This window comes from Wasmannia auropunctata, unplaced genomic scaffold (assembly GCF_000956235.1).
Source record: "Wasmannia auropunctata unplaced genomic scaffold, wasmannia.A_1.0 LD335985.1, whole genome shotgun sequence".
NCBI lineage: Eukaryota > Metazoa > Arthropoda > Insecta > Hymenoptera > Formicidae > Wasmannia > Wasmannia auropunctata.
Window position 1 is genome coordinate 4,493 of NW_012026905.1, and position 24,269 is coordinate 28,761.

The following is a 24,269-nucleotide window of genomic DNA, read 5'->3' on the forward strand; positions in this document are numbered from 1 at the left end:
GATTATGTACTTAATTACACAAAACAAGAGACTTTACATTACATCGGTCTCTCAATGGGAAATACTGTGTTATTCACTTTACTATCCACGAAACCTGAATACAATATAAAAATAAAATTGGGTATCTGCCTTGCTCCAGTCGCCATTTGGAAAAAAATACCGTCTCTAATTCAATATATTCATAATGTGCCAAATATTAAAGTAAGGAAATATCAAAATTTTATTTGAAGAGAAATAAAGGGAAATACAATTTATATATAAATTCTATACATTCTAACGTTATTCTAATAAGAGAATAGGTTTTAGTAGCAGCACTTTATTATTACATTTATTATTAATGTAATAATAATTATTAGAATTGAGTATAAGTTTTTGAATAAATAATTGATTTATAAAAATATTATTTCTTATAATTTATTTTTTGCATGAAATGTTTTTTTTATATTTTTTAATAAAATTTTTATTGGAAATATTATATTTGATTATTTATTATTAAAAAGAATATCAAGTTAAACTAAAAATAATGTTCAACAATGTGATCACATTGACTATACAAATTAATTATTTCTTGTACCTGTATTATATAAGTTGTACATTTTAATATTTGCGTTTTGACTTTTATTATATTATTATTTTATCAGTAATTATACATATACATTTTAGAAAGTGAGATAGACGTACATGTAATTATTTTGAAATTATACATATATTTTTTCAAATTATATTGTGTATAGTTTTTATTGCATTTCTTTTCAGTATATATTTTATATTTCCGTTTATATTTGTTTAAGAAATATCTTGATTTCAATGAAATATATGAAGTAGCTTCCTTATCATCGACAACCATTACACTTGGAAGAACACTGTGTACAGATGAAACAGTTATTACTCAGTCTATCTGCGCTGCGATATTATATCTGATCTACGGATTCGATCCAAACCAACTTAACGCTGTACGTCATATACATACCTAATTTAGCGTGATTTTACTAATTATAATACTACCACTGTTTTTACATTATTTAAGGACTAAGAATAACAAAATAATATTTTTGTAAATTTATATCTTTTATATTTTAATGTGCAATAAATCGAAATTGTTTTTAATAAAATCAATCATTGCAGACAGTATTACCGGAAATATTTTCGAATTTTCCGAGTGGCGCTTCCGTACAATTACTGCATCATTATTATCAAAATATGATTACACGTGAGTATTAATTCCTTTCATCTTCAGAGATAACAATATAAATTATTATGTATTTAGTATATAGAAAAAATGTTTGTTAAATGTTATTTATTAATATTATCAGTTATTGTTTCTACTTCGTTTTTATTACCCTTATTACTAATAAGAGTAATGAAATTAGCCTTAGTAAAATAACTGTCACAATTCTTTTAAGCGCGTTGGACACTATCATGTGATTTTTTATGTTTATCTAAGTAAATCTAAAATTTGCAAATATTTCTTAATATTAATTCCATATTTATATACATAATTAATTAATGTACATAATTGATTGTTGCAGAGAAATTTCAAGCCTATGATTATGGATATATCGGCAATTACAAAAAATATGGACAGATGACACCTATAACGTATGATCTTAAAAAAGTTACCGCTCCCTTGGCTTTATTTTACGGCGCTAATGATTTGCTTGCTGCAAAATCGGTAAGATCACTGTTGATTCATATTTAAAAACATATCTAGATTAAAAAATATTGAAAAAAAAACTAAAAGAAAAATAAAATTTTATAAATTATATGTGTAGTTATAGTATTTTCACAGTAGAAACTCTATCTGTGTTTCATGCAAACTACAATTAACTTAAATAAAAAATAAAAAATATTTTTACTTGTAAATAATTAAAGATTATTTTAAGTTTTTAAATAAAACTATGTTTTTTCCTTTTTGTAATATTATACGGAATATTTTCCTTCATTCTCTTATTTTCTTCGTATTTCTCTTTCCCCTTTTATTTCTTCAGCCTACATGGTTATTTATTTATATAAAAATATCATTTAAAAATTAATTATATTTCTCAAATTATTATCTGTTATCTATTATTATGTATTACTAATTTTATCTTCTTGTTTCTAGAATGTCCTCGAGACATATAAGCACTTGCCGAATGTTATCCTGCTGGAGGAAAATCCGTACGAATTATTTACCCACTTAGATTTTTTATGGGCTATCGATGTTAAAACTCTAATGTACGATCGCTTAATAGACCTACTTCAGAAGTTTGAGACATGGGCAATCATTGATAAATTAATCTGTGTCTAATACTTTCTTGTTAAAAACGTTTATGTACTTTGAGTTTATATAAAAAAATATCCATCTCTATGTCTCTCTCTCTCTCGATATAAAAATTAAATCATTGGTTAGAAAATGCTGCAAATATTCTTTTTTTTACCAAATATAATAAAATATTATTGTTCATTATGGCAATATTGTGCCTAACGAAAAAGTTTCTTCCTAATACTGGCAATATATCAATTAAAAAATATTAATTGACCAAAACATAATATTAAATAAGTCCAGTATTATATTTCTGTATAATATTATGTTTTTTAATGTTAAGTGTCTGACATGTAACATATTATTAATAAATCTTTTTTGTATTTAGATTAAAAATGTATCTTTTAAATTTAATATTATAAGTGCTTACATAAAGTACTTTCAAATATCAATGAATATCTACAATGTCATTATTATTTGTTATTAAAACTTGTACACCAATTACAATAAGCAAATACTTTTTTTGTTTTAATCATTGTTTGTATTGCTGCTGATTGTAATTATTGGCACTAATTAACATATCTAAAATAATACTTAAATTTATTTTATTATTAGTAAATGTTAGTTTTACTAATTATATGCATTAATTATTTACTTATTAACACATCAAAAAGTAATTCAAATTTATAATTTGTTTTATTATATTTTATGGCACCAACGTATATATTACGACTTTAATAAAAACTTTTAGAATCTAAGGAGATCGACATCCTGCAGTAATTGAGCTAGTTACAACTCTGTTTCTTCAATTATTTTAATAATCACTCATTATACATATCTATCTATACAATTTGCATATATAATATACAAATAATAAATATTATTGCTCTTTACTTAACAATTATTTTTATTTTTGTGGAATAATGTCATGGCAACGCGGATATGACACTTATAATGACGATATTAACAGTAAAACAATCATTACTTCAACATTTCTAGAAGCTGACTTACCTTATATATTATGTACAGTGCGACAGACAATTATATTTTAAAATTTATACTTTTTCTCGATTGAAGCTACAGTCTCTCTATGCTAAACCAAACTGGCAGTGCCGATGTTAATGACGACATTGTCAGCATTTCGTTCGTAAACTGTGAGATCGTGTCTCCTTGGCTGTTCCAATAAGGCAGCGAGCTGTTCCCCGCTTGTGAATGATCCTGTCGAAGGTGACAAGATCACGTCGCATTCTAACTGACCTGCACAGAGATGAAACGGTATACCATATGATATATGATATTCTATTTCTATAACATATATATAAAGTCCTTAAATGGCAATGCCTAATTAATTAAAAAATTTTAATCAATCTGTTAAATCCGAATTATGTTTGATAAATGTTACAATAGGTATACAGCTTCATTGCTTATCTAAATTATCATTGCATCATCTTTTTACATTTACCTGACAACGAAGGCGACGCGCCTTTACTGGAGCCATACATACGGGTGCTGTATCCAGAATCATTATGAGTGTCGTGCAGCGGCGGTGTTGGACTGTACACGGGATTGCGTGACCTATACGGCATTCTCGCGATACTGTCGTAAGGCACGTCTTTGGAGATGGCCTTTCTACAGTTCATCTCATACGTTTTCGACTGCTCAACATTGTCGTCTTCCCCTTCGCTGCTCTCGCTCTCGTTATCTGTGACATTAATTGCCGATTAGAATAAATTACTGGAATCGAGGTGCATCGCACAAAAGCGGCACATAAAAAATTGACGTGCAAAAAAAATGTACATTTAGTTTTTATATTACATTGAAATAAATTATCTTTTCATATAACTGCTCTTGAGACTGTTATAGTAATTTTTATGTGTTCTCTTATCAACTGTGACATATTCATTATTTAAGAAATTTTTACCTTGAGAATGTACCCTCTGATTTTGCGAGCACTTGGTATGTTCATCCAGACTGACCTGTTCACCGCCTGCGGAGCGAATTCTCCGCCAACCATTATGCATATCAGGTACTTGCTGAAACCGCTTGATCATCTCGTGAACGCTGCGGCGACCGTTCCACTCCGTCATATTCCCGTCGCTAATCGTTTGGATCTTATTTTCATCCATGGACACGTTCATGCCATGCATGTCATACGACACACAACTCTTGAAAACATATTTAGATTAGCATTTACTATTTTAATTTCTATATTATTTTAAAATAACTAATAAATTGTTTAGATATCCAGATATGCTAAAGTTGTGCTATAAGAAAAGATATCTTATTATCACAAGGTCTTTTATTACGTCAACAAATTGATGCACTGTCAGATAATTTATCGAATTTGTCGAAAGCAGATTTCGCAAAGTGTCTGTTACATTTTTATCAGCAATATGTCATCAGAAATATATGAAAAAAATGTAAACATTATAATATATTATATCAGTTATATAAATAGTTTTATTTACAGAATATAATTAACTGCAGGAATTTACTCGACCTACGTTGCCTTGCTGACAAAACACGAGTGAACGCAGTTCATGTCAATGTTATGGCTAATTTTTTACTCCGAATTTGCTGGAAAACTAATATAATCAATATTAACAATTTACTTGCCGAATTCTTTTATAAACAGCGAAGACAATAAATAATTATGTTATATAATTCGTTCGTCATATAATTATATAGAACAACAAACACAATAAATAAATAATAATGACCATTAATGCACAATTTACTATTTTAATTCATTCAATTTCTATATTATTTCACGGGAAAACAATAATTGTTAGAGTGAACGATAATGCAGTTCAATCTTACTCTTTGTTGACGTCTCCCCTTCACAGGCATCGAGTCTGTCGGCGCCATGTCTAAGGACGAAGTTCCACTCTGCCTAATGGCCCCGTCGAACGTCTCGTTCAATTTCGGAGGAATGTCGAGCACTCTGAGCGCCGATTTAACTACGCCTGATCCCGAGGGTAGGTCCCTCATGGACGTACTAAGTCTAGGTATAGCCGGTATATCGAGATCATCTAGGCTTCCACGATGAACTGGCGTCTCACCGGGGATCTCGAAGCTACGATCCTGCGGTCGATCGTCCAGCAGATCCTCCAGCGACCTCGTTCTCGTCGGCAATATCACCTCCGACTGATTGTAATTGGTTTTCGCTGGCCTCTCGCTGTACCTGCCTCTCCCACCTCGCTGTAGACGCTGGTGAAGATGCGAGTACCTCTCGTCGCATCTGGAGCGTTCCTCCTGGACGCACCTAGTCAACTCCGAGATCTGTCCCCTCGTTCTCCTCTCCAGATTGGCCACTTTCAGGTCCAGCTTCTCGTGGGCCTGATCGATGTGCGCCTTCAACTCGGCCTTGTCCCGCTCCAGCTTTGCCTCCATATGCCGGAAAAATGGCGCGCAATAGCACGTATATCCCACACCCACCGGACCTTTACGGATATTGCCCGCCAGGTCCAGGTAGTACTGCTCACCTCGCCCCAAAGGGTCAGAGGGTAGCGAATCTAGACGGGGCTGAGGGAACGCGTCCGGGTCTGGGTAGTAGTGGCAGCCATAGGGTGACCACTGTCGGCCCATGATAGCTTTCTCAAACCGGACCTTGTGCTGTTTGCTGTTGGACTTGTACTTCTTTCGGTCCTTCTTCGAGCCGCTCTCACCGCCACCGCTGGTGCCACTTCCGGTCTTTTCTCGCTTCTTATCCGACTTCATTGCCTTACCTAAAATTATCGAATAAATCAAATATTTTAAATAATATTACAGTTGATAATTTCACAAGCTATTATAGATGCGAAATTCAAATTCCTTAGAAAATAATGCTGCCGGCGCAGCGCATTGTTCTAGATTAACTAGATTCACGCATGGGTAATAGCATAATTTTTTGTAACGCAATTCTGAACAAGCTAATCTATCTAATTATCTCTCTATCTAGCTAATCATTTAATAATTATAGACTTCATTTTTACCGTCGGTCGTCATTTTGCCGTCTATCAAGTCATCCTCACGGCTTTTGCTGCGCGTCCGGCTTTTACCGCGTGCCTTGGAAATAATTTCCAAGATTTCAATGTGATTCTTACGGCGGGCAATATCCTTCGCCGTTTCGCCTTGTTTATTCCGCAGACTTCGATCGCAACCAGCTTCCAGGAGAATGCGCGTCAATTTCCGGCGACCCATCGCTGCAGCTATGTGCAAAGCGGTGTCGCCATTCTAGGATGAAAGAACAAATGACTTTATATATTGTGAAATAATATTAAATGAGTAAATATACACGTTGTAATGTAATAACTATATAAATGCATAATTTTGATAATTTATATGTAATAAAACTTCTGAAACTTCTTGTTCAGTAATTTAAAAATTATAATTCATATTGACAACATTCGTAGCAACAAAATATTATTTAACAGAGATTTACTATCTCTCTCTCTCTCTCTCTCTTATACTTACTTTGTTTTGATCAGATACTTTGCACAGAGCTGAGATTAATATACGCATTACGCCGGCATGGCCGTAACGTGCCGAAGTATGAAGTGGTGTATCGCCGTACTAAAATGAGTAATTTAAAATTTTAATTTTTTGATAAATATAATTCGTTGCATTATACAGAAAAAATATTTTTTTTTTTTACTTGTAGTTATTTCTATAAGTAAAAAAAGTAATTGAAATCTAAAATATTATTGTCAACGTCTATTCTATACTATCGTCGTTTATTTTAAACGAAATTCTTTCTTAAAAGAATTTGAGTATTACTACTAATCTCTGTTTATCAAATTCTATATAATTAAAAATGTACTGTCGCTTTATATTTTCTGTAATCACCTACCTCTGCACAAGTACATATATATTTTATATAATTTTATATATATACTTATCTTATATAATTTTTCTTTATTTCTAAAAACGAATTTACGGTACTGCAGTATCATCGTATCTTATCGTTTCCGGTTTCTAAAGGCTTAGCTTTGCACAGTATTAACGCTAAATCCCTTGCTTTACTCTTATCTTCTGATCCACGCGCCGATAAATATACGATAAGGCGGTTGGAGGGGGGAAAAAAAAAAAGATCGGCAGATCGCTCACGTTGTTCTGAAGATCGGGATTGCTGCCGGCTAGGAGGAGCTCTCGACAGCTTTGATTATGGCCGTTTTGACAGGCGAGGTGAAGCGGTGCAAATCCGGCGAGATTCCTGGCGTGCAGTGGGGCCCGTTGGGTCCCGAGGGCCTTCGCCAGAACCGCCACGGTCCGACTGTAACCACGCCATGATGCCTCGTGCAGCGCCGAGTTTCCATGCTGAAAACGCGCCAGACATATTCATCGACGGTTGCTCGGTGCCCAGCCCGAAACTACAAGGTGTCTTGAAAGAGGCACGAATCAATCCGAGACATGGGGATTTACATAACTGTTCATATAATAATCCTCGGATTTTTAATCCGAAGAACCCCACGTTAGCATGTCTCTCTCTCTCTCTCTCCGTTCTTTTAGCTGTACCTTTTAGATTTCCAACTAAGGGATTATTATCTCTATTTCCTGCTGTGGAGAGAATGAATCAAGAGTCTAAATTGAAAACCTATATATTCAATTTACAAATTTTCTATTCTGTTCTTCTTGTTTTTAGAATAAGTATAAATTTTATAAGTTTAAAAAATAAGTTTATAGATTTATTTTACATTTTTAAATAAAAGAATTGTTTATATATATATTGTTTGTGATGTTAACTTCAAATAAAACTGTTATTTTTCATAGTAGACGATACTTAGAAAAATTTGTGTATTAAAATAATTTAAAAAGATTTGATATCTCTTTTTTCTCTTCTATCTTCCCCTCTCTATTTTTCTTTCTTTTTTTTTCTTAATTAGGAAGTTTCAAATTTTTAAGATCGTAGTCAACGTTCACATAGATTTAAAAAATTAATTTTTCTACGACACCCTGTAGATTAAATATAGGTATGAATATCTGAGTTATGTTTTACCTCGCGTTCTACGAATAGTACGATGTAATATCATTTAATGATGGTTGTTACCATTAGTGACTAGTAACACGGACACTAGTCAGTCCGTGCAAAGAAAATGTAGCGTTAATTTGTCTTTAACATGTTTTCTGAACCTTCTATTATCTTTTTTATCGCCATCTTACACAGTTATCTCTATTCGATGCTACTTAATGCCTTATTTAGCATTAAATAGCATAAACTTTGATCGAAGTTTTTCATATTTATAAAACATAAAACAATTAAAGCAAAGAAATTTTATTTAATCTTTGCTTTAATAATTTCCAGAGAATTGATCTCTTTTGACTTGTTAGATTCAAAATTAGAAATTAAAAATTTTACAATATTAAAAAAAATCAATAACAAAAATATTCAAAATCATATATAGTTCGTCAAATTTAGAAATTTTCAAATTTAAAGAAGTATCATATTTAGCATGCGGCGGGGAATTATAAAGTATTCCGTGAGGTACATAATGAAGAAATATATGTATATACTAAATACTAAATTTACCGAAGAAAAAACATTTTTATTTAATTTGATGCTTTTATGTATCTTTATATAATATTGCATAATTTTTATGATATGACTGTTTAAAAGAAAATAAAAAATTCAGTATCATAGGGTAAAGAGTGACGGCGAATCAAATTCAACGTTGGTGCAGTAATGTTTAAACTTATATAAGTTGCGGAATAACGGCTATACTTTATGACTTTAAAAATACTATCATTTTCATATAATTATGATAGTATTTAACCAGGACAGCTCTTAACTTCGTAGTACATATTAATTTCTAAGAAATTTATTACGTCCGTTAAATTGAAATCCCCCGGTTCGCCGTCGACATCGCAAACGTCGCCACGACATGCCGTGCGCGCAGCGCGCGATCGCGCAGCTGGTGCTCACAGAACTGGTGTACGGTACACGGTGTAGCGCAACAAAGGAAAAAGGCGGATGGGCAAAAGAGGATGACCGAGAGACTTACAACCGCTCGCCCATACTCGGCGAACAGTCCGCTGGTCGATGAACCGTGCCATGCCACTCGCGACAGCATAGCCGCACACATTTAACCCATACGTGTACAATGCTGCTCGGTATATAGGGTGTCTCGTTGAAAACTCTCGAGAATCACGTAACTTGATCATGCTAATTATTTGCCGTCTAAACCAGGAAGTAAACCTAATAATAGTATAAGTAATCAAAACACGGAGTTAAATTATATTATAATTTATCCTGTACGAAAAGACTCAATCAGATAAATATTTAATATAATATTATTTTAACAATCACACATAGCTTTGAAAAACGCGAAAACTGCAGTATTTCATTTTTACTTCATAACAAAAATTTCTTAATTTTAAGTAAAGATATAAGTTATATAAAATATAGTTTAGTACGATTTCTTAATTAAAATCAAACTGAACGAAAGAGAAAGACAGTAGAAAAGGAGAGAAGATAAAGTTTAAAAAAATTAACAAGAAATTTCACAGATAATTTTTTGTTCTAAGTAAATCTTATCTTTCATTTTTCCATAAAAGAATATTTTATTTCTGTATAGATCATTTCTTTTCTCGGTTGTACGAAAAAAAAAGATAAACTAGCCCACGATAAACTGTCTGCATATTATTTACAATTCATTATCAAGAAGTCAGATCATTCTTATCAAAGAGTCAGTTATAGATTTAATTTTTTATGATGTTAAAATATAAGTAAAATTCTTAATCGTGTAGTAATCTTTTTAACCAAATAATAATAAATTTTATAAATAAAATTTATTAATTTGAATTATTAAATTTTTATACATAAAATTTATTATTATTAAAATAAAATTTTAAAAATATTGATATTAAATTATTTTTAAAATTTATTATAAACTTAAAATAAAGACAATTCGTATTTCATATACTGCGATCGGTTAAAAAAGCTAATTAATACATTACGTTACGATTAATAAATTATATTGTTAGTAAAAATTAAATTAATCTTAAATTATTTTGAAGTTATAAAATATTCTACATTATGAGCACATCAATTTCTATACTTGATAAATACTAAAAATTTATTGAAACTATTAATTGAAATTAAATGATCGCTAAAAATCGCAAATGAACAGCACCGATTATAAGTGAATTGTTCTTAGCACTCGGACATCATATGTCAGGATGGCCGAGCGGTCTAAGGCGCCAGACTCAAGGTTACAACCTTACCCGTCTACAACGGGTGCACCGAGGCTTCTGGTCCTCTCTGAGGGCGTGGGTTCGAATCCCACTTCTGACAAATTTTTTTTTTCTCGTTTTTTTCAATATTATTTACATCACATTATTATCTTTATATCATTTATTATCCAAATATCTGACTATGACAATTCCCAAAGAATTTCGAACGACGCGAATTCAAATCTCACTAGTTTTCAGCTTTCTTTCCTGTTGCATTTTATGATCTGTGTATTAAAACATTATTATGCGTTTTTAATTATTTTATATATAATATGTATATGTGTGTATATATATATACATCTTTATTATATACACATCTATATTTACATCTTTTAAAAAATTAATTTCTGTATTTTTTCAATTCTTTCGATATTTAAATTTGCCTATAGTATACACGTGCTTTTAAAAAGAAAGAAAAAAGTGTTTTAATTTCGAAGATACGGCTGAAGAAAGGAAGAAGTATTTTAATTTAGAAAAGCCGGTTAACGACAGATCAGGTATATCTGGATTTTTTAACAGACGCCGGTTAAATAAACGAGTTAAGCACGTAAACACTTAATCGCAGCGATACCATCGCGGGGTCCGACCTATTATTTCCTATTGCCTAGAACACGGTGCGGGCAATGTAAGTCTCATCGATAGATATTTAATAACGTCGATACACTCAGGTAAGTGCCCGATGGTGAGGAACACCGCTGTTCATTCAAGGTCACGCTGTAATAACGGATATCAAGTATTCAGGTACGTAACTACACCGGTTGTGTGTACACCGCACGCGGTCGCACATTTGCGGGTATATACAATATACTTGAATATACCGCATCTCCCACGCCGTGCGTTCGCCGCGCGGGTAGGTAGGTAGGTAGGTATCCGGCGGGATGTTGCCGCTCTCGGAGCGTTTTAATGTATTCACCCCTCCTATGAGGACGAGAATCGGACTGGGCATGCTAATTGCCCGCGGAACAATAGTGGGATTCTTCGACGGGCATGCGATTCCCCAGGCCCAGGTTGTATCGTACATCGGGAATAATTTCGTTTTATTTCAACCCACGTATATGTGTGCGCAACATGAGCGCGTATTCCGGCGCTTGCTTTTACAAAGTCGTCTCGTGCCTATGTTCAATCCAGCCATGACGACACAACGATCGATATCAACGTACGCGCGAGTAATCTCAAAGGTGACTTGTCCTGTTATAAATTATTATATTAGATGAACGATTAACTATTCGTATGGAGAACACAAGTGTTCTTTTTTAATCTCCGATTAATCTTTTATTAATTATTAATAAGAGCATTGGAAATGTGAGAGTGTCGAGTGCAGAAAAATTTTCTTGTAAATTTCTTTAGAATAATCTTCGAAGAGAAAATAACTCTGTTTTTGCAAATCGCAAATAAAAGCAGGATGTAAAATAATATACAAATATATAAAAAAAAATGTTTCAATAGAAGTAATTATAGTGTCCGATTATGTATGAAAATGTAATTATCTTGTCATAGCTGAGATTATACTTCCCCCTCTGCGTTTAAGTAGTATTGATTTATCTCATCGCGTTACTCTATAATTTGCAACGTTTAGTAGTCTTATAATGCTAAGAAAAAGGATATGAGATACACACCGCTTTATAAAATTGCTAAATAATATTTATATTTAACTATAAACAAAAATTATTATTCGTCAATGAACATTTTTCCCTTCAAAATTTTAATCAAGGCGTAACAAATTATTTTCTCTTTTAATTTTTCGTATTAAAATAGTCTTATGATGTTAAGAAGAAAAAAAAATTAAAACGCTATTTGTGGAATTGCTAAATAATTTTTCCATCTAAATGTTCTGTCAAAATAAAAGTCATTAGTCATCAACAATTACTTTTCACCCCAAAATTTTAGCCAATGCGTAACAAACTACCCTCTCTTTTAATTTTTCCTATTAAAATAAGCATAAAGCAGAGATATTTTTAATGAAGGTAAGTATGTCATGAATATTGGCTTTCATAAAAGTTGATCATAGGTCTTCATGTATAGGGTAACTACCCCTCATAGACCGTGTGGCCTAACGGATAAGGCGTCGGACTTCGGATCCGAAGATTGCAGGTTCGAATCCTGTCACGGTCGACTTATTTTTTTATCTTTTCCAAAAAAGTATGACAGATTGTATAAAGGATATTATCCAAAGTAATGCGTGAAAAATACGTACGTAAAGATAAATATAGGTATTGTAGGTAGACGGAAAAGATAAAGAGTTATATTTTATGATATCAAATTGATATCAATTAATTATACGAATATACAATCGATACATTTTTTTAAAACAATTGTATATTTTTTTTATAATTACAGGATTTTTCGATTTAAAGGTAACACACATATAAAATTGACTTCTAAAAATTTAATATTAAACCGCGATGATAATCTTATAACTTAAGTATATACTATATATACTTAAGTGTGTATGTGTGTGTGTATGTGTATGTGTATGTGTGTATCTAATAAATTACGAGAAAATATTCTCTTCTTTTCAATAAATAAGATTGTCATATAAGACATTGGGAAAATTTGGCAAACAAGAAACTTCATATTAAGAGAAAAAATAAACAGAATCTTTTACTCAAAATTACACTATATAATAATTTTTTAACTTATTTTGCGAGCAATAAATTTGAAAGCAAGATATTTTATAAATTCTAATTTGCACGCGATCAGAAACAGTGTTTAATTTATTATTATATTTATATAATTCTTCTTAATTTTTATTAATTTTTTTATTAATTTTTTATTTTGTGTCGTTCTCGTAATGCAGTTATGATATTATCCATAAACATTCAAAATTTTTGATAGTTCTTTGCTCTAGAACCAAAAAATGGTTAAAAATTCTTTTATATCGCTGTTTTAAAACGCTTGCAGTACTTTAAACATATTTTTCAGAAGTCAGGATGCGAAATCGCAATTTCGATATCCCTTTTTCAAACAACAATTAATTTCAATTATTCGAATACTATAATCAATTTTTGTTAGAATATCTAAATTGAATCATATAGATTTATTTGTGCAAGTTCTTTAATATAAAGATTACATCGCTATTGTCCCTTTTTCTATTTTAATATTCAGAAATGTTTAATATATCAATATCTATTATATTCTAAAAATCCTACAAATTTTTATTGCCTTTGCTCTAAAATGACTAGTTTCTGTATTCTATAAAATATATAAAATATTTAATAAAATGAAATTTATACGCTGCACTACTCACATCGTCAGCGGCGCTAACGTCGACGCCCTGCAGCAACAGGATCTCGCACACATCCACGTGACCACCTGCCGCGGCCAGCAATAGAGGCCCCCGGCCATTCTGAAACACGACAGGAATCCTGAATATCTTCCTGCGACCGTGCATGCACGGTAAAACTTACTAATTAAGAGCCGTGCACTGAAAACATTCGAAAATGAATCTCCTCTGGTAACGCCTGATAAAATTTCTTAATCAGCTATACTTAAGTCCTTTAATACAAATTAACGTTACGCAAAAATTCTCTTTTTCAAAGTTTTAAACTTTTTAATATACACTTAAGCTTTCAATGATAAATTAACGAAGTAATTTCTTTGAATTTATATCTTTTGTACTTACTTGTAGAAAGGCATTAGTTTCTTCTTATCAAAAATTTCACGATTTAACAAAATGCTATCAGCACAAACACGATCTTCTTTCTATTTTGAATGTTATTTTAAATATTAATTTATTGCAACTGTTTGAAAACACTTTCGAAATTGCCTATATATATCACTGGGAAAATGACAATAAGTCAAATCTGATGGAAAAAGGTGGTAGCAAATAATTAGTAATTTTAATTATAAAATATGAAATTATAAATTATTAAATAATTAAAAATACAAGCAATCTTAACAAGCAGTTGGGTGGGCCGTTCTTTCACGTTCAGAAATGCATTAGATGAATGTGTATCGCGCCTATTTGCATTCTAATCTAATCAAGGCAGCTAATGTTGCATAGGGAATCGTGCCGCATACAAGAGTGAAGTAATTAATAGATGAAATTAATATATTGCTCCCAGTCGCCCTCGAAGCCGTTAATAAGGTTTTCCAGTCAGCGTCGCGAGCAATTACAGACAGAATTCAATTTAACGCCTTACGATAGTCCTGAACTTTCTTAATGATATTCATTAATTTAACTAAGAGGATCGTTTTTCAATTTTGTTCTTTCAAGACGTTTTGAAACATGAATGAATATGAACATATAAACAAAAATATAAAAAATAAAAAATAAATGAAATTGTATATTCAAAGCATTCTGTGCAAGCATTCTGTGCTTAATCACAATTTTTCAATTTTTAAGAAAATAGTGTAATTCTTTATTTTTTGACAGAAAATGATTTGTTGTACTAATCTGAATTTAGAAAATTTCTAATTAATTTCTCGAAAGTAATCATAAAAAATATCAAAAGAATTGCGTTTATAAAACTTGTGTTGCATAACGAAATATGTAGAGTAATCTATTTAATATTAATTTAGAACGCTTTTATGCAACTTTGTAAAGAAATTTCTGAAGAGTTACATGTTTTTAAGAGATTATATTCAAGAGTCAGTAATATTTCTTTTTAAATCTGTTTTGTTTATAATAAATTGTATGATAAAGCTGTATAAAAAATCTCCAACATTAAATTTATCATTCTGTTTGCGTACATGTGTATGTGAGTGTGTGTTTTAAACTTTAAGAATTTGAGAGTTAAAAAATCATACTTCATCAGGCAACGGTTTAACGTTTTCGTTGAGCAAGCGTGCAACTCGATCAACGTCACCATGAGCAGCTGCCTCGCGCAACTTTTCTGCCATTCCAATCGCACATCTGTAACCAGAACAATGCATATTACTTTTAAATATGGCGTGTAACGTACCTTTGGGAATCCTTTGTAGCATTATCCTTAGAATTTAAAACAATAATTTGAGTATTAACAACAGTGCTTTTAATACTCAAAATAAGTAATAACTAAATTTATAATATTTAAATTAAATTTAATAACATTTTTCTAAACATTTTTCGTACATTTTTCTAATAGAGTAATAAACTTAATGTATTATTATATATACTTTCCATTTTATAAACAGCAAATCCTTAATGATCATCCATCTAATTTTAAAACAAGTTAGATCATCCCAACATAAAAAGTCGAATTTATCTCGCTTTAAAATTTGTAGACTTAAAAATAATATACACAAATATTATTTGTTTAATTCATTTCTTTAAAAAGAAAAATTCATAATAAATGCCTTTATGCATTTTAATATATTTTAATAAATCCATCCGATAAATTTGATAGTTTGCCTAAAATAAATTCCTAAAAATTAATCTTATTTTTGTGTGTCCAAAAGATGATTCAAGCTCTCTTAAAACTGGATTTTAATATAAATAGAATTTAAATGTCTTATCTCACGGAGATAAACTTAACGCACGTTGAAATTTAAGACGATATAAACCAAGATAGTGCCTGTGAGATTCTCGTTAAGGAGAAAAATCAATTTCTCTTTCTGTCGAATCAGTGGAGAGGGAGAAGAGCCTGTGGGTGAAGTTTATACGTTTTATAGTTTTTCCAGTACCCCAGTATTTATTTTATCTCTCGCATTCACGTCGTATAATCCGTGTAACGTGCGGACAGTAAATTATCCCGATGCCTGGCGTGGCAGTATATGATCTAGGATCCGAAGTGCGTTCGCTAATGAGATAGACCTATACACTTCCCTGACGTAGCCGAGGCTCGTCGTCCGTTTGTAACATTAATCTCGGTCGTGGTTATTTCTTTATAGCGACTCTCTATAACGACTCCAGAAATAACGTTGATGTGAACCGATGATAGTACGCGGCGGAGAGAATTTACGAGCGACTCGTGAAAGTACCGTGAGGCGCGAACTAATATGTAATCTAAATGAAAACTCTTCCCTGCTGATAATTTCCGCATTTTTTTAAACAAAATTTTTTTTTTATTACAACGATAAGCGAGTCGTCGAAAATGTAGCGAGCCGACGTAATTGCGAATAGACGTAAAACCCAATTTAATATTTATCTTAGTTATTGAGATGCTCTGGACGTTAATTTTTTTAACAATAGAAAATGATGTTAGGCTAATTAAGTGTATCAGCCCGAAAATGTTGCAATTATATATGCCATTATGTCGTGGTCAGTGTGGTCCAATTGCATCCGTTCACTTCCGCGTCCCGCCTTAAAATAATAAAGCGCGTCCGGTCCAGCCTAACTTATTAGTACTGTAATACCGTTATGCGTCGCAACACTGGATTCAAATATCAGACGGCGTACACGGCGGAATCATGCTCCATCGACCGCTCAAATATAGATGGGCGCGAATTACTGTGAACACGTACATGCGTGTACGTACATAAGTGCATAAGTACATGAGATTTTCTTTACTGACGCTAGTCAATAATTTTCAAATTTGCTTTAACTGAACTATCTGTACTTGTAACAAATAGAGGGATGTAAATATGAAAAAAAAATAGTTTTTCAGATGAAAATAAAGATCCAAAATTATGACCGTATATTTTTAGAACAAATAAATAAATACAGTCAAAGACTAAAATTTACAAATCTAAGTGTAAATACTTAGCGTTACTATAACGGTTTTAATTTTTTTTATGTATGCTTTTATATAAAATTAAGGAAAACCTCTTTTATATAGCTTTTTCACACACATTAATATATTTTAAATACTTTTTAAATAATAATCATATTTCAAAACTTTTGTATAGGTTTTTCCATCTTAATTGTATGGCTAAAATGGCATAAATATTTATAAAACTAGTAATATTTTGTAATATTTAAATTAACATAATAAAAATATTAAATATTAATTAATATTTCTTTTTTAATTATTTTCATTATTATTATGCCAAAATGTTGTGTTCACAACAAATCATAATAACTCATTGAAGAGCCTTCCCAATCATAACACAAGTCTTGTTAAATATCATAATTATCAAAATTTCTTTAATTAATTAAGGAGGTGCTTTTAAAATTTATTTATTTATTTATTTCATACGTTAGTTTGATATTAAATTACGTGCTCAGATTGTCTTTATAAATCATCTCATTTGATACAAGTACGTGAAATATTTTAAATATAATGACTATATGTGTATACATTTATATCATCCGCTTATCCTCCAAAATTATAAACTGATACGTGCTTCTTCATACATATATACGTATGTACAATAAAAGAAAACGCGAAAGGATATTTTATAGATAAGCGACTGCTCTTCCACTCCATCTTTTTGTTCATATTACGAATCTGTAAATGGCTGTAGTCTTATCCTCTCTGCATTGAATAAAAAGACGGAAAGGAAAATGTGCGGTTCTTTCTCAATCATCTTGATTCCTTTCCTCCCTCTTCTTTTTTTTTGTACATGACGGAACCTAACTTCGTCAATAACTGGCGTTGCGGCGGTCGAAACCAATAATTTTGTCGTGTTTATTTTATGTGCCGATGATGATGCATCTCACGCATCGCAGTGTTTCCTGCAGCGCGATCACGCCGCGATGTTACGACAAACTGGACTTTTGTATTTTATTTGCGCGCCCTTCTGAAAGGGTTAACAGAGCTATTCCTAAGTAAACTCAATACCTACTAGGTAAATATTATATTAGATTGAATTTTACATAGCGTAGGAGGCTAAAAAATTATGCATGTACAAACTTCATTTAAGAATTTTTTTATCTATTTGAAATCAATTTTTTCTTAGCAGAAATGTAATTGAAAGCCACTCTTCTTTAATTGTCAACATAAAATATTTTGACAATTCAGTGTTATAATTAAATAAAAAGTAAATATTTGTAACATCTCGTACAGTGTTTACGAAGATTGATTAAAGAAAAACCACATTTCGATTCTGACTCGAAAAGGAAGCTTTTCTAAATCATTATTTGCACGAAAACTTTTCGTCTCATCGTCTCGTTTAAATCCTCAACACAATAGCTACAAAATTACGAACGTATTCTCTTTATTAAAATTCGACATAATAATTCTATCTAAAATATTCTACCAGTTTTTAACGACAAGATTGAAAAATATAGAACCTACAGCGTTTCTAAAAAAACGCAAACTTACTTAAAAACGGCCTTAAGATTATCGTTGGCAGCTTAACGAAATCACTGTCACGTTTCCGATTAACCTAATGATACCTAATGACTCACAAATATCATGCCAATGTGTTAGATTCGGTATTGATTATAATTATTTTACGTACACGAAGTGCATTGTACATTAGTTCAGATAAAAATTTGTAATAAAATTTTGATCAAATCGATCTCTCGCGTTTAATTACTCGTCATTCGTCATCTTGTCATCTCAAAACAAAAAAAAAAGAATAAATACTTATTTTATATTTTTCTCCGAATTTTTTGCCTAGAGAAAGTGATAGCAAAGTATATAATATCAACAAGACATACCGCGTGAGTTTAAATATAAAATACTTGACGAGGAAATCACTGAAAAACAGCAATATTCTTTCAATAACATATATAATAGCCCTCCTCACTGAAAACGAAATCGTTATAGACCGAATAAATAAGTATTCTTTATTGCAGCATCGCAATACTGTGAAATTAGTGCGCACAATAATCATAATTTAATTAAAAGTTTAAATTAAACAAAAAATAAGATATTATATTCACAACCAAAAAAATAATTTACAAAATTACTAAAAAATATATATACATAAATATCTTTTTCGATTCGCGAATTGAATAATATCTTGTTTAATACACTGTTGAATAATTTTGTTTAATTATTATATTTTTTCCAAGAAATAAAAAATAAGATTATAGTAAAAGATTCTTGATATTGATTAAAATAATTACTTCAAAAATTACTTATTATAATTGTATAATTGCTTGATTAATAAATAAAAATTCTCATTCTCACGTTTGATAGGGCACAATTTTATGACGGCGTGATTGTTCCAGAAACGCGATGCCAAAGCGTAGCCCGGGCTGACGGCGTCACGGTGTTGCGCACATATCCTAACTCGGAAAAATACCTGACAATTATCTACTCGCCTCGCTGCCTTCAGACCAAACCGACTGTCCCATCTCGCGCATTCCTGCGCATTTCGTCCATTATCCGGCGTTACAAGAAACGACTCCGTATCGTAATCACAGTGGAGTCTCGAGTCTACTTCATCAGAGAAGTAAATGCACAAATTACAACTGACCTCTCATCACAAAGCGGTTTTCAGAGAAATTAATAGTTTAATCTAGATAATACCTGTTGGGCATACATACACATTTTTAGGTATATAAAAAAAGAGATAGGGAAGGATCACAAATAAAAATGTTTACATTCTAAAATATTATTTTAGATACATCCGTGTAAACAAATTATTCCCAAATTTGAGGATAGATTAATAATGTCTATTTATAAAAAATATTTTATAAATCACATATTAATATTTTAAATATATTTTTCAAATTTTACTTGTATATATATATATATATAATATTATACATATTATATATATAATATTAAACATATTTGATTTACATTAAATTTAAAAAAGTTAATAATATTGCAAAAAGGGAAATTCCATTTTCTTGAACATCTTCATATGATTTTTCAGAATTTCTTTATAATTTTATAGGTACTTTTTTCGAATTCTTTTCAGATTTTTTTATACGAACTAAAATACTCTTTAGAAATGCTAAAAATCAACATTTTTTCGAGAATTTTTTATATGTGTGTAAATTCTGAAATATTCAAAGATTTCTCTTTCTATAATTTTCAAAGAAAACTTATAAAATCTGAAATTTAAAGTAGTTTTAAAAAATTTTCATAAATTTAATATATACAAAATTCTTGAAAATATTAATTAGGAGATTTTATGAGAATTTTTCTCACTAAAAGGTTTTATTTAATTCCAAAAAAAAAAATATATATATATATAATACAGGGTGAGGCATCTAATTTGATTACCTCGAAAGAAGAAAAACTTATAAATTATACGTTGTACGAAAAACTATAACATACGTGAACACAAAAGTTGCATGACTTCGAGGTAAGTCATTACATAGTGTATAAATTTTTTATACGTGGAAGCGTTAAAAAAATTTTAAGATCAGTTTCGTTTATATACAAAATTATTGCATAATTTGTTTCTAGCGCATAGCATTGTCAAACGGGTAGTACCTACCGGCGCCGCCACGTGTGAACATACACACGTACGACTATGTGCGCGCGCACGAGCAAATACTTGCATCTAACTCGCGCGAAACCGGTATTTGCGCCTTCTAGTAAAACTTTACGAGGATATACAGGGTGCTTCAACAAACCTTATAAGCGCATTAAAGACAAAATTTTGAACACAAACGTTGATAAACTACTGTACGAACTCTAAAGATTGTGCTGAAGACTCGACAAAAGTAAATTACAATTAAACGATTAAAAATAAACGAACTTTCATAAATCAAAATCTAGTAAGTGTGAAATATTGTACGAATTGCTTGTTCTTTATTTTATTTCGGGTGGATTTCCTTTATAAAATATAAATAGAATTTTAATAGAACGTACCCTTGACTATCGAGATATTTTATGTTGCAAATTAAGAAAATATGAGAAGAATATAGAAGAGAATATAAAAAATTAAAAAATACAAGAATATGGCATATTTAATTAAATTTTAATGAAGAAAAAGTTCATTTCAATTTTCAACAAGAAATCCTACCTCTCGTTGGACGTTCTCTCATTACAGACCACCAGGTATAATCAACAAATGGGGCTTCAATACGTTTCTGCAATCATTACACGCCCTTACCACATAAAGGCTCACAAATACACTTACCGGCCATATACGCTACATCCAGAAGGCGTCACTTGCAAAAGTAATCCTTAATCCGTATTGAAATCCGTTGGACAGTGCGTCTTTTACAAAATCTACCTCCAAGCGAAAAGCACAAAGGCACACATCGCTGTTTTCTTACAACACCCCGAATGAACTATCGCACAAAGACTTGACCTTCTTGCCGGTATCACGCAGCACAAAAGTCATTGAGCACCAGATATAAGGGATCATCGTCAGTGTAATGATACTTGGTTCGACGAAATTTAATTTATAAATGAGATTGTTTATCACAAAATCTGCGTAGAAAATAATTCATATATTTAGTCGGGTAATTGCAGCAATAGGAAACTATAATATAATGAAACTAGAAGAAACTAGCAGTAAACTAAAATTTCCATATATACAAATATTTCATTTAAATATAAATAATTATTATAACTTATTATTAATAAATGTAAATCTCTTAATATTTCTATCAAATATATTAATAAAGATACAAGTATTATTATTTGAAGTATGAATTATCAATACTTTATTTTTTTTTAAATCGAGATTATACCAAAATTAAGAATATATATCCATGACAGAAAATCGTTAAGGCATTTTTCATAAATGTAATAAGTTAATTACATTTATTTTTCTGTATCCTGTTGAAGATACTAACAATATTTATTGAAATTATTTATAATTAATATTATAATACCAGATTTTTTATCTTCTCTCTCTTTCTTATATTCTTTTTCTCTCTTTTTTCTGACTCTAAATTTCTTTTTATATAAATTAAAAACTTTGTATGTTTAATACAAATAAACTTTTCCAAGAAATTATATTATAAGATAAGCTGTTAAGATTCTGTCTACTTGGTGGAGATTTCAATGCCCGCATGAAGTGGTTCGCGTTAATAGAACGCTCTGTAGGATCTTGCAAAGGATTATGACTTGCCAAAAATTTTCACACTCCACGTCAAATAATTGGCAATTAATTTGAAATGAAAACTTTTATCGAACAGTATAATAAAACGTAAAATATTCTTTCTCATATGTTTTCTGTACGATGCATATGTATGGTAGAAATTCCGCGCGCGTGATCCGTCGGCAGGCACAATTCTGCGCTTGCTTTTCAACCAAGCAGTAATACGTAATATAAAATGTTTTTATAAATTCGCTTTAGAACTCGTAAAATCTAATTTTTCTAATTTTATAAACATTAAATATTTATTCGACGACATACAATAAAGCATAAAAAAAATTTAATCTACAAATTATACCGATTTTTAGCTAAAAAAATCCTATTTTATCTTGTCACAATTGTTTCAGAAGATTTCCTATTTCTTGGAAAAATTTCAAAACGAAGAATGTTATTCTCGTACGCCTATCAATCATAAATTATCATTCCTCCATGATTGCAACAATTACCCTCAAGATTATATAAACAATTCTCATTGAAAATCTTGCAGGACAATTTTACATTTATGACATGATGATTCTTTAATCTCACCCTTTGATCACTTTCAATCAACCAGTTTCCATTTTCTCTTTCAAATTCCCGACATTTTCAACACAAAGATCACAGCTCGCTTCGAAGTTATGCACAGGTACACGCGCGGACGCACGGTTTCAATTCTTTCACTCTTAACAATACACTTTGAATAATCTGCGACGTATCTCACATCGACGTTTGCTGATACAATTAACTTTTCAGTGCGCACTTTCAGCGTGGATCGTGTTCTTTCGATCGGAAGACTCGAAAAGGCGGCCGCGCCGAGACTGGTCGCGTCGGGAGAAAGCTACGACTCGCGAGCGAGTGGTTCTTCAGGAACCCAGTTCAGTATCGTCTCAAAAGTTACCGACTCGGAGAGCGATTCCAAATGAAGAGTGGAAGATAATGAAACAGCGTCTAGTTGAATAATTCAATTAAATAATTCACAAGAGACAAATAAAAAAATTTAAACTAATTTAAACTATATAGAATTTCACTGTAAGTTATTGATACAAATATATATCTATATTTCTGTTAATATTAATTAATATCCATTATGTAAAATCAGTCAGTAGATTTCTTTCATTTTTAATAGTACTTCAGTTAAATATATATTTAAATACATATATTTTTCTATATATATGATTTATAAATTCAATTATCAAATTAATTATATTTAGATATACATCACAAATCTATTTCAATTCTATCAGAAAATATATAATTGTGTTCTATATTTATATGAATTATGCGTGCAATGTAAATAAAATACATACATTCCACATTGAATTACAGATATTAAAAATTACCTAAATTTAGATAATAATATGGATAAACACGATAAAAATTTGCGATGTATATATTATTATTGTATTTATATTGCATTAATTCTATCGCGCGTAAAAGATACTATTTATAAGATTTAGATAATAATTTATGTAAACGCAATAAAAATTTGTTTCCAGTTTTTGTAATAGTCATTGGTAATTGTCATTGATAATTTTTCAGTAAATAGAACTTTAATTATTATTCATGAAACAAAATTACGTGTATCATTTAGAACGGCTGAGTATTTTATTCAGATATGGGCAACTAAAAATTTGTTAGCCGGCACTGATCCCTACTACCAGAGCAATGTCACCCCTTCCATCATGCCCTCGCCGTCCCGCTAGGACACAACCGGACTATCCCGACTACTATAAATCTGTTATGTCTCGGCCATAGCATAACTAATAATGGCACTGGAATCAGTGTTTATTCGCACATAAAGAAAAATTTACGTGATCTCTTCTTTTAAAAGTAAATCTCTGACATAATCTATTGTTATATTAAAAAAATCATAATTTTATATATAAATTGTATTTATAATATAAACATATAAATTTTTAACGCAAAGAATATTTATAATTATTGTATGTGTTATAACAATAAATGTAAATTTAGTGAAACAAATAGAAATAACAAAATTAATATACAATGGCAT

General features: G+C 30.8%; 2 protein-coding genes and 2 non-coding genes across 6 annotated transcripts in view; 3 read left to right on the forward strand and 1 right to left on the reverse strand.

The window, feature by feature from the left end:
• Nucleotides 1-2,345, forward strand: part of LOC105454526 (lipase 3-like) — a gene marked incomplete at its 5' end in the record, with an annotated part of 4,672 nt that extends 2,327 nt beyond the window's left edge. Inside the window, 5 exons of the mRNA XM_011697198.1 lie at nt 3-201; nt 792-953; nt 1,126-1,210; nt 1,530-1,672; nt 2,102-2,345. Of these exons, the coding sequence (XP_011695500.1) occupies nt 3-201; nt 792-953; nt 1,126-1,210; nt 1,530-1,672; nt 2,102-2,287 (775 nt within the window). The remainder of the gene's footprint in view (nt 1-2; nt 202-791; nt 954-1,125; nt 1,211-1,529; nt 1,673-2,101) is intronic.
• A 697-nt stretch (nt 2,346-3,042) lies between these two features.
• On the reverse strand, nt 3,043-23,083 carry LOC105454365 (ankyrin repeat domain-containing protein 6). 3 transcript variants are annotated; one of them, XM_011696932.1, is made up of 11 exons: nt 22,805-23,083; nt 21,308-21,603; nt 15,203-15,308; nt 13,701-13,799; nt 7,331-7,540; nt 6,698-6,796; nt 6,217-6,457; nt 5,063-5,970; nt 4,164-4,407; nt 3,705-3,944; nt 3,043-3,460 (listed from the first exon to the last, which is right to left on the reverse strand). In XM_011696932.1, the coding sequence occupies exons 3-11, from the start codon at nt 15,293-15,295 to the stop codon at nt 3,336-3,338; spliced, it is 2,259 nt and encodes a 752-aa protein (XP_011695234.1). In that variant the 5' UTR covers nt 15,296-15,308; nt 21,308-21,603; nt 22,805-23,083; the 3' UTR covers nt 3,043-3,335. The 3 variants fall into 3 exon arrangements, with proteins under 3 accessions (XP_011695234.1, XP_011695231.1, XP_011695233.1); XM_011696929.1 differs by having other exon boundaries at nt 3,043-3,499; XM_011696931.1 differs by lacking the exon at nt 21,308-21,603 and having other exon boundaries at nt 3,043-3,499.
• Nucleotides 10,394-10,514, forward strand: Trnal-caa. The gene is made up of 2 exons: nt 10,394-10,431; nt 10,470-10,514. It is a non-coding gene; the product is annotated as a tRNA-Leu (tRNA).
• Trnar-ucg lies at nt 12,493-12,565 on the forward strand. Its single transcript has one exon. It is a non-coding gene; the product is annotated as a tRNA-Arg (tRNA).
• Nucleotides 23,084-24,269: the final 1,186 nt, after the last annotated feature.